The sequence below is a fragment of the Centruroides sculpturatus genome, unplaced genomic scaffold (assembly GCF_000671375.1).
Source record: "Centruroides sculpturatus isolate CEXI.00-Female unplaced genomic scaffold, Cexi_2.0 scaffold1288, whole genome shotgun sequence".
NCBI classification, from domain to species: domain Eukaryota; kingdom Metazoa; phylum Arthropoda; class Arachnida; order Scorpiones; family Buthidae; genus Centruroides; species Centruroides sculpturatus.
In genome coordinates this window covers 140622-153087 of record NW_019385439.1, presented here as the reverse complement: position 1 = coordinate 153087, position 12466 = coordinate 140622, and the positions used below count along the sequence as shown (strand labels likewise).

The 12466-nt window shown below is 28.4% G+C and overlaps 1 protein-coding gene across 1 annotated transcript in view; it reads right to left on the bottom strand.

The window, feature by feature from the left end:
- The window catches only part of LOC111639005 (integrator complex subunit 6-like), a 67941-nt gene extending 62797 nt beyond the window's left edge, over positions 1-5144 (bottom strand). The window contains exons 1-2 of the mRNA XM_023384780.1: positions 4724-5144; positions 4518-4595 (exon numbers count right to left, since the gene is read on the bottom strand). Coding sequence (XP_023240548.1) covers positions 4518-4595; positions 4724-4840 — 195 coding nt within the window. The 5' untranslated portion in view covers positions 4841-5144. The remainder of the gene's footprint in view (positions 1-4517; positions 4596-4723) is intronic.
- Between the last annotated feature and the right edge of the window lie 7322 nt (positions 5145-12466).

Genomic DNA, 12466 nt, shown 5'->3' with positions numbered 1-12466 from the left:
CCTCTGTTATATATAACAGGCAGGAAAGTAAAGTAGGTAAGTTTAAATAATCAATATGCAGTTTTATTTGTAAAAGAAAAAAACAATTCAAAAACAGCCAAAGTATTGCAAAGATTATGGGCTATTTTTACGCAATAATTAATTTTCACTAAAAGCATTAAACACCCTTTTTTTTTACTAAATATACTAATTAGAAACTAAGGATTGATTAATTTAGAAGAAAGATCTTGACTACATTTTAATATCTAAAAGTGTCAGCATACTATCCAAGAATGGGACTGCAAAAACTTTGAAAAGTTTAAACGATACAAAGAAATTTTACAAAACAATGACACCAACAAAAGCATTGGTAATTTTTAAATCATATTTATAGGAAACAACTAATACTTTGTACTGTGTTTAAAAAAGGTTTAAGTAAATAAGAGAGTATTTTTGTCCATTGCAAAAAGGCAGCCTCTACTTATAGTAAAATTACCATCAATAGTACTATTGCTGACTACATTTTATCTGTTAAGTATAGATGTCCGTAAACGCAATGTCCACTGAATCTGTTTCACTGTTTTCAGTTGATAAATTATTATTATTATTTGTTTGAACATTTTAAATTATTATAAATAATAATTTTGGTTTATATTCAACTTACTAAATCTTATATAATATGTTTGCCTAAAGGTTAACCTATACTAAACTTAATAAAATTTGTGTATGTTCCTAAATCCTTAATAGTAACATGAAAATATAAAAAAATTATATTATAATACCCACAAACAAATCATTAAATACAACATTTGAAAATGTATCACCAATTATTTATATATTCAGTAAGTAATGTTATATAGCATGAGATTACTGCCCCAACAAATTATTACAATAATTTTGATTAACTGTTGTAAATATAAGCATAAATCAAGTTAGTGTAAAAAAAAATAATGTTTCTCTAATATAACAGTTAAGTTTATACAAGTTATCATCTGATACATTAGAATCTCAGCTAATATGTTTTGTCATATGATTTTTGTAAAAATGTCTTATTTTAATTCTTGACTGTTGTAATTAAGACCAAATGATTACTGGATTGTATCAGGTTGTATTAGGGATACATTTAATAATTAAATATAAAATAATTTTACCTAGAGGTAGACCCTACACAATCTAGCAGATAATTTGGTATCAATCAAGATTTGGTTTATTTGAAGTTTATGGATGTTAACGTCTCGTGGAAATTTTCATGGTTCATTCTCAACTTAAACTATAAAATTCTACAAGTGTATAAGGCAATTAATATTTAGCAATTTTTTGATAAATTACTTGAAAAAATTAATTTATAATTAAATTTTAACAAATAAAATAAAAAAATCATGTATAAATAACAAACATTTTGAGAAGAAAAGAACTCAAAAAAGCAAAATATTTAATTTTCCTGGTTTTGTGATGGAGTCCATAATATAAATTTGTCATAACTGAAATATAAACGATAATAAATATATAAAAATGCTAACATACAAATAAAATACATCTTGTACGATTCCTAAAATTTAGAGTATTTGCAATATAAAATTTCTGCTTTTAGTAGTAGAAATCTGTTTAACTCTTTTCTTACTGTTTTTTAGATTAATATTTACTGTATTGTCAACAAAAATTCTAAAAAAAATTATCATTTTTTTAATTTTTTATTTAGGTAAATTTATATCAACAGTTCCAAATTAATCTTAGACACTAAAACCCTAATTTGTTAGCATCTATTATATAATTTGATTTCCTGTCTTTAATTTTTTTCTAGCATTTCTTCTACTGTTTTAACATCTCTCCTTTAAAATGAACATTGTATTTAATTTTTATAATATTTATGAAAATAAAATCATTATGTATTTGTTAATGATTTTACAAGATTTTTAATAAAATCTTTCAAACAATAATGAATGAATATAATAGATCAATTATTAAATTATTTTTAGTTAAATTGTAATAGTAACCAATTTTAACTTAATTTATTTAGTTCATTTCTGTTGAAATATTTGAAAATGTATTGAACAAAACTTATTCTTCAGAGAATTCTATAGTTTAAATAAGATGAGGATGAAATATGAAAGTTTAAAAATGTATTAAAAAAATCAATGATCTGATGTCATCCTGTGGTGAGGAAATGATTTGTTGTTTCCCTAAAGAAAAAACATAGTAAAAAGCTGATATTAATCATTATAAGTTTTCACTAATTGATTATATATTTTTTAGTGTAACATTTAATGATAAATTCTTAATTTTATTTAATTTCTGTTATAATTTTCACTGTAATTTCAGCATATATTTTGTAAACACTTCATCAAGCACACACATTCACACAATATCAGAATTATATCTGTAATTAAGATGTAATTAGTAAAATTGATTTTATTGTAAAAAAAAAAAAATAAAATAAAATATGGAATTCACTAAATTTTTATTATATATGTTAAAACTGGAAACTTGAGAGGTGGAGCTAGGGTTCCCTGGGCCCAGAATATTTATATGTGTGGTTTATCGATGTTTGTATAGAACTCGTTATTTTATTTATAAAAAAAAAAAAAAAATAGTTTTATTATGTATAAACTTCTGTTGTAAAACTGGGCCCAGATAAGTTGATTTTTCATCACCCGGTAGCTCCAGCCCCTGTAAAAAAAATAAATATTTCAGAATACGATTTAAATTAATTAATTAAGTGTTAAAATTTTACTGTGATACTACACAATATAATATGGAATTATTTTATTAGAAAAAAAAAATTAAAAACTGTATAATAAAATCATAACTAGCAATTACGATTCAACTTTAAGTAACATGTATGATTTTTTATATATATTAAAAAACTTTAAAATGATAGAAAGTGAAAAATTTACATTATTTTTTTGAAATCCTCGAATCACTGGAAAATATCATATCTAAAAAATTAAAATTATTAAATAGAAACATTAGCAACATGCACTTTCTGGAAAACTTATCAAAATAAAATTAATACTACATATGTTATTATATATTAATATATATAAATAAGCTTTTTTTTCTTTTGTATACTACATAGGATTTTGTTATGGGATTTCGAATTTTTGCATTTGACCCGAATATGTATGTTGTGATGTTCTATATCATGTATAATGCATTTCAAATTGATAATACGTATGTAGTTTTTATATCATAATATTTATGATATCTACTATTTAAAACGTAAGTGCTATACTATATATGTAGTGGGTTTAGAAAATTCTCTGCCTTAATCCACATTAGAGCTTATGATAAATAGTATTAGTTAAGATAATTGCTTATAATTTTGTATCAATTTATGAATGAAGAGCTACTTTGGATTAAATTATATTTATATTAATTAATAAAGTATTTAAATTTAGGGAAACAAAAGATATTGATGTTAATTCTTCCACATTTAATGCCAAAGAATTATTATTAATTAATCAAATCAAATAAACTGAAATGAAAATTTAATAATAATAAAAACTTTGAAAAATTTTTTGTTCGTGTTAAATTTTAGATGTAAAAAGAAAATTGTTGTTTAAAAAAATCATTATTTTTTGGAATTTAGTATTAGACGGGAAGAAAATTTATAAGAAAATTTTTAGATAAGATCTTTGTATTTTTTTTTTGCATAGAGTTTGAATATGTAATAAAAGAAATGGTCATTTTCATCATAAAATAACATGTAAACATGTTATTTTATGATGAAAATGACCATTTCTTTTTCATACAATTTTTCAATTTTTGTATATAAATTCAGTTAAATATAGTTTTATTGAAATCTATTTGAATTTTTGAAAGTTTATCTTATTTCATTTTCACTTTTGTTTTGATAAATGTTACACTTAGAACATTTGCTTATAAAATAGAACGGTTAACTTACCAATTCTATTTTAAGAACAATTAACTTCCTCATTAAGTGCCAATTTATAAAAAGCTGATAAAATACAAGTTAAAACAGTTTTATCTTTTTTTCAATGGCATGTTATAACTTAACGAGAAGCCCGGATAAATTTGAATTAGGAGGCCCCACACAATGTTGATTTTAGTAATTTTGGGAAAATATAAGCATCCCTTTAACTCTTATTTTATGAAATCTTTATAAAATTGGCTCTATATTACTATTTTTTTTAATTTTTTTTTTGTAGAGCATTTTTTTTCATCTTTTACAGATAAGACGAATTAAATATTTAGAAAAAATTCGTGTAAATGAAAGCGTGCAAAGTAATATAAGCGTAAACAAAAAAATCCGCACGTTTGCACGGAAAATCTCCCGTACCGAATCAAAACCGCTCGCCACCTGGCGGCGTGACGTCACTACTCTTCCCACAATTCCGTTAGTAAAAATCGTGCCATTCCAAGATGGCTACTTGATCCGTGGCAGTCGTACGATGTGATCTCTGTGTTATTGTGACTGCATAGATCGACATTAGATATATTTCTGTGAGGTTAAAGATGTCGCGGGATAGCATCATCAAAGTGAATCTGAAGTTATATAAAAAGAGTACGGAGCCTACCTTAATATTCGATGGTGGCTCTTCGAATGTAAGGAGCATATACCGATCCCCCCGACTTGCCGAATCTCTTTGTCTAATCTGTAAATAAAAGAAAAGAAATTAAAGGGTTTGGCTTTTTTTTGTCCCAGGTGGAAGTGTAATAAATAAATTTAAAAAAAAATAAAATATATGCGGGAGATTCGTCGGTAAATAGCTTCGTTCGTTACCTTGATGAATTTTTCAACCGCGTCTTTAGCTACGTCCAACAATGTTGGCCTAGCACCTAAATATGTGCGTTGATTCATTGATGCACTTGTGTCTACGAGGAACAATATAATCGTCATGATGGCACCTTTTTTATATCTAAGTAAACATCGGACCTATCTGTTTTGACTCGTTCGACGTCCACCACCTTCCCCCTTCCTTTCTGACATGGCGACTCGGCAGACGATCGCTGCAACTTACCAGGTCGTACCACGTGACTGGACGAACCGTAACGGCATCGCTCGTTGGACCGTTTAAGGGCGATTCGAATTACGTAATGCCCGTCGTCACGGGCGTCTCGAAGAACGATTGGACGGATGGATACGTAAAGCGCGACGTCGTCTGTCTATTGGCGTAACAAGTAAGAGAGACGCTTGATATACGTCGCGTCATTTGTTGGCGTATTCACGTGACGAAAGTAATCGGCGTTTTAATTCGTTGCTGGAAAGTACATTTTTGGGTATTTAAGGTCGGTATTGCTTATCGTTTGCCACTCGATGTTTATGTCTTTGTAGTGTGACGTACGTTTGAATGTAGTCTTTTTATTTTTATTTTTATTTTATTATTATTTTTTTTTTGTGTGTGTGTATTCGAAGCAATTTTAATAAATCAGAGGAAATATCTTTAATGGAGGAATATAAGAAAAATAAATTTCTCAAATCAAACGAATGATTTATGAAGTAGTGTCCGGATTCGTGAAAATATTAAGCAGTGACCTTTAATACTATTATTTTTGTACACCTTTGTATTGTTTGTAGGTAAATACAAGACCAGGCTCGTGTTACAAAACACTGGCTATCTTGTAGATGAATACAATTATATGAAACACAATCCTAGTGTCTTCCACTGTATTTAGTGTACTGAACTAAATTTGGCATTTGTGTAGTGAAAATCACCTTTATGATCTTAAAAAATGATTTAATTGGCTCTCGGTTGCTGAAATGGTATTTATTTTTGATCACTTCACAGAAATGGATATAATACACAGTAATTACCCACTAAAATACAGCAAAATCAATCTAAAATTGTTCTTACTGTATTATATCCAGTAATAAGCGATTAAATAATAATCCCCCTGCAGGTTATTATTTTATTTTTTTGTGGAAGTTTATGCCAGTTTTAAAACAACTTTATTCCTGTATGTAGTGAGAAACTGATTAAAAAAAAATGGCCAAACTAAAGATTGAATAAAGAAGTTCAAATATTGTAGAAACTAAATTGGAAATAATTCCTTTTGGAAATATTTCGGAAAGTTTGATACGCGAGATTTTTGCTTTAACCGATGTCGACATTCTCTGTACGTGAGTTTTTTAATAGAAAATTATAAAATTAGAATTCACTAGTATGTTTAGAAACAGCTTTCTTGTGCCGAAATTAAATTCCAGATAATTTTTATATAAAGGTGATACAACTATTTAATGATTTATTATTGTATTTGCATGAAATTTTAAAAATTTATATAGAATCATTATTACAATTTTTCTCAATGCTGGTGTGTTCATAAAAAATGTTTTTCGGCTTTTTTCGTCCATGTTGTCCTTTCCGGAGCTTCTTCCTTTCTCGTTCCCTTCTCATTTATCATATGTGTTATTCCATCTTTCCATTTTCTCTTTGGTCTTCCTGTTCTGTTTCCATTCAGAAAGCATTTTTGATATCTCCATTCACTCTTGCAAGGTATCTAAATCATTAAGATTTTTCATTTATATTATCTAATAATGACCTGCTTATGTTTCTTCTCTGAATTCACAATTTGATTTCCACTTTAATCTTGAAATCTTGGCCGATCTCTTCTGAAGGCACAGAGTTCTCCATTTTCCACTGCCCATACAAAAGTATTCCTTGAAAGATGGTTTTAAGTATGTATTTTTTATTTTCTTGAGATGATGCTACACTGCAGAACTGAATTCCACTTGCCAATAGCTTTCAATGTTTTTGTAATTCCATTTCTTCTTGTTTAGTTAAACCATTTAATTCAACTATTAAACAAAGGTAGTGACACGACATTCTTTGTTATAAACCATCAACCACTAGGTCTGACCAGGTTTTAAGTGCTCATATATTCTGTTTTCCTGTAATTGATCTTTGATCTATTCAAAAATAATTTAAACTGCAGACTAATGTATACCTAGCAATCTTGAATTCTATGGAATGTTGGGATTCTACAAGCATGTTTATTTTATGATAAAATATTTAAAACAAATTTATGTGGCAATAAGATTTTATATTAAGAAATGAAAAATTAATGATGATAAAGGTTTTACAAGTGATTTTTTTATTGTGGTATTCTATCAAAACTAAATTTAGCAAGAAATCCTACTTCAAAAATCAATTTCCTATCTGTGAAATCAAATTTCTAAGCAAGATTTGTTTTGTCTAAACAAGAAGAAAGATTGGTTTGGCATAGATTGTGTAGGCTATGTTTTATTCAATGTAATTCAAATTATGCCGTCTTTTATGAGAACAATTATTTATATTTAAGAGATTTTTCTGCAAAATAGTAGTCTTGAAATGTATCGTTTCTATAATTTAATACATAACACACCATTTTATTTTACTTTAATGTATACTAAATATAGAAACATTAGGCTTGCCATACGTGAGGCCAGATAGTCCAGGATATTGCCACCAATTCCAAATTTAACATCAATTGAGTAGTTAGAAGTGTGATTGTATTCATTAAGTATTTGATCAATGCCCTTTATCACATCATAGAGTGTGTGCACTTAAGTTTATTTAGCAAAAATAAAATGTGTACCATAACCATATCCATACAAGCAGAGTAGTCAGATCATGCAAAAAATCATGCACTATAATTTTTGGGATGCTGTTGTTAGCATTTATTAATTAACACTTCAAACAGCATGCCTATAGCAAATAGCTACAGAACGTAGATAATGTCTTGTTTAAAACATTGTACTGTACATAGGTGGTGCAGAAGTGCACTTTGGTACTCCCTATTCATAGTATACATCACCACCTACAAGTCAATTGGCCTCCCTATTTCTAACCATTCTGAGCTTTGAATTAGATGGTATCATATCTGCAGTGTACTTGCCACTATGTGCCTTGTGATGTAAGTATAATTTGCATTTACTTATTTATTTTTTTTAATGTATTTGAAAGAGTAACTTACTTATTGCATAAATATCTTTATTTTACAATGTTACAGATTGTAACATTAAGCTTATATTAGTTTGAAAATATACCAAACAGCTTTCAGGATGCCTATATTTTTGTGACAGCTTTAGAACAATCTGTAAGGGAATTGATAGAAGAAAGAGAAGAGACTGATTATGATACTGAAACTGAGTCAGAAGAGTGGAGATTATATTAGATAATTGTGATAGTGACTCCAAACAATTGGCTGATGAGATAGGTGAATTTTTTTTTTTTGTAGAAGACAATAGTAGAACAAAACTGACATGTCAAGAATGTGGTAAAAATGTTATATAATTATTAAATATATAGTTATATAATTATTAAATTGCCATGTGTGAATGCAACCAACAGATGGAGGTGGAGTGACCTATTTTTAATTATATAGATTCTTTATAACTGCATTTATTCAATAAAAAGATTAATTCCTCTCTTTTATTTTATTCATATTTTTTAAAAAAGTTAAAGATTGGAGGATGTGATATAATATTACATGTGCAGTGTAATATCCACAATATATACCCTCTTATGAAACACTAAAAGGAACACCCACAAAAGGGTTTAATTATGTAGTTATTCCCACTTTTATAAACACAAATTAGTACAAAAATTGCTTAAAATTGATATATTTTTATTGTAGTATTTAGACTTGAAATTATCATTGTAATATTCTTCTTCTTCTTCTGGTTCCATATTCATTTCTGAATGTAGGACTAGTATTATAACAATCTCAATTGTGCTTCACGTGTTAGTTCTTCTGCTTTCTTATTATTCCATTCACATATATTACCTAACCAACTTTTCCTTCTCCTTCCTGGGCTTTTCTTTCCACAGATTTTTCCCTCTAAAATATTTCTCAAAATTTCATATTTACTTCCTCGGATGATGTGGCCAAAATACCCCGTCTTTCTTCTTTTAACTGTATTTAAAACTTCTTTTTCTTTCCCCATTCTTTCCAAAACTTCCTCATTTGTTATTCTATCTGTCCAAGATATTTTTAAAATTCTTCTATATAACCACATTTCGAATGCTTCAAGTTTGTTTAACGTATTTTTATCTAAGGTCCACGTTTCTACTCCATAAAACAAAACTGACATCACATAGCACCTTAACATTCTAATTTTAAGATGTAAATTAAAAACATTGCATTTGAAAAATTTCTGCATTCTGATAAAAGTACCTCTCGCATTTTCTATTCTAGATTTAATTTCTTTAATGCATCTGCCATCTTCCTGTATGATAGTCCCCAAATACTTAATTGATGAAACTGTATCAATTGTCCTGTTTTGTATCTGCAACGTTACATTATCTATATTTTTCTTGCATGAAATAAGTAGCTTTGTTTTCTTATAATTCATCTGAAGTCCATATAATTTACTTATTGAATTAATCTTTTCCATTAGTATTGTCAAATCATTTATATTTTCTGCTAAAACCACTGTATCGTCAGCATAACGTATATTATTTACATTCATCCCATTTATTACAATCCCAATGTGTTCCATATCTTCTAAAGCTTCTTTAAAAATTTCATCTGAATAAATATTAAAAAGTAAAGGTGATAAAATACATCCTTGCCTTACTCCTCTTTTTATTTCTATTTCTTCAGATAATTCAGAATCAATTGAAATGTTGGCCTTCTGTTCCCAGTAAAGATTTGTTATAATTTGCAATTCATTTCTATCAATTCCTTTCTTCCCAAGTATATCTATTAATTTATCATGCAGAATTCTATCAAATGCTTTTTCGTAGTCTATAAAACAGGCGTATATATCCTTGTTAACCTCTAAACTTCTTTCTACCAGAACTCTATAAGCAAAAAGAGCTTCTCTTGTTCCACAAGATTTTCTAAACCCAAACTGTGTGTTGCTTAAATCTTCTTCACATTTTTTATATATTCTTGTATGAATTATTCTTAAGAAAATTTTTAAAACATGACTCATCAGGCTTATAGTTCTATAATCACCACACTTTTTTGCATTATCTTTTTTGGGAATTGCTATAAACGTAGACATTAAAAGATCTTGAGGAATTACACCACTTTCGTAAATAATGTTGTAAAAATCCACTAAAATATCAAGACTATCTTCATCCAGTAATTTCAAAATTTCAGCGGGAACTTCATCTGGTCCGGTAGCTTTACCTTCTTTAGTTGTTCTAATTGCATTCTTTACTTCTACTTTTAGTATTGTTGGTCCTTCTTCTTTATCAATTATTATAGGTTTTAAATTTCTCTCATCAAAATATAATTTTTCAACATACTCTTTCCATAATTTCAGTTTTTCCCCCAATTCCAAAACTAAATCATCCTTTTCATTTAAAATACTAGTAAATTTATTTCTTCTATTTGTTCTGGTAAGCTCTTTAATTTTCTTATGTACATTATACGTATCATGTTTTCTTTGCAAATTTTCAATTTCCTCGCATTTTTCTTTCATCCAATTTTCTTTTGCTTGTTTAATTTTCCTTCTTATAGTGATATGGAGTTCTTTATATTTAAAAATATTTTTATTTTTCCAATGTCTTCGTTCTTCCATTAATTCTAATATTTCTTTTGACATCCATTCTTTCTTTTTTAATGTTTTCTCAGGTTTTAGATTTTGTTCCACTACATTGTTTATAGTTTTCCTCAGATTATTCCATAATTCTTCACTATTTGTTTTTTCTTCTTCTTTTCTTTTGCAAAATTTTTTCCTTATTTTTGAAAAACCTTCATTTATGTCATTTTTAGTATTTTCCTTTGTTTTGGGATCTCTTAGCCTCCCTATATCTATATTTCTACTTCTTTTAATACTATTTTTCTTAAACTTAACTCTCATACAAGCCACTACTGGATTATGGTCTGAACAAACATCTGCCCCTGGATATGTTTTAACTGATTTAATACTATTCCTATACCTTTTTCGGATTAAAATATAGTCTATCTGGTTTCTCACAACATTATTCTGTTTATCCTGAGGTGATCTCCATGTATATAATCTTCTATTTGGCAGTTTAAAACAAGTATTACTAATGACTAATTGCTCTTCCTGACAGAATTGTAATAATCTATCTCCCTTGTCATTGCGGGCTCCCAATCCAAAGTTTCCCACTAAATCATCAACTCTTCCTTTCCCAATTTTTGCATTAAAATCTCCCATAATAACTAAAATTTCATTTTTCTTTGTATATTTTAAAACATCACTTATATGTTGATAAAAGTCCTCTATAATACTGTCATCTTTTTCTGCAGTTGGTGCATATACTTGAACTATATTTAAGATTCCTAGATTTGTTTTTATTTTTACTAAAATTATTCGATCAGAATATGGTAAGAAGAATAAAACTGCCTTGCTTGTATTTTCGTTGCATATAACACCTACTCCGTGGTTATGATTTATCGAATTATTTCCTGAATAATAAAAAATTCCATTCTGTGTTTTGCAAACTCCCGTACCAGGCCATCTAACTTCACTTATACCCAATATATCAATCTTTAATCTTTCCATTTCCTTCACCGTATTATCTAATTTTCCACTTTCAAACATACTTCTAACATTCCATGTAGCTAATTTTTTGTTTTGTCCGGAGATTCTTAGCACCCTCTGACCATTGAAGGTCTGCCGGGGACTGAGGGCCATTCCTGGATTGTATGTCATAATACTATAACTAGGAAGAAAATAATGTGGTGGTTTTCCATTGCCTTCCACATTCCCATGCCGTTGACTAAGTAAATAGTTCATCCGCCTTAAGGAGCAATTTCTTACTCCTAGGACAAGAGATTGCCCTTCTTCATCACAAGAATGAAGTTAGAAGTTTATCCCGACTCCTGCTCGGTCCCCTCCTATGTTAGCCGTCTTACCAACGTTGCCCATCCTTCACCGGAGGCATTATGTCCCACACTAGGAGGTATAGATAGGGGTTTTCCCATCAGCAAATTTGAGACCGTAAAGGCATTTCTCAAATTCTCCGGTACTTTTGAAGGACATTGGTATATTAGATGCACTATTATCATTAATATTGATTTTTCTACCACATGACATGTAATGTCTATGTTCACGTGTGTGTCTGTGTATGTGTACACATAAAGCATTACTATTACTATTAAGAGCTAGACAAGTGATGAGAAATCCTTGCCAATGGGGCAGTCTTCCAGATATTTCTGTGGACTCATCCCAGCCTCAATCACTGCTATGATATAATTTACTTGCTCAACTGGAATGAAATGCCATTTATTTGAAATAACATAAATCTGCATATATTATGGATCTACTCTGCAATTATATTAGCATTATCAGATATCTTTTGACAAAGATTTTTGTAAAATGGTTACAATGTATAAATTGAATGATGTATTAGTATATAAAATTTAAATATAATATAAATATTCTACTAATTATGGAAAATAGTAAGTTCATTTCAGTTTTTTTGCAATGTTCTCTTTTTAATCTAAAATTATCATTATTAAATGATGATTATTAACTCCATGGAAGCTAGTTTTTGAAAGATTATAGCACATTGGTTTCTAAATTTGTTATCTTTGTGCGCACAATGTTCCATTATAATCTTTA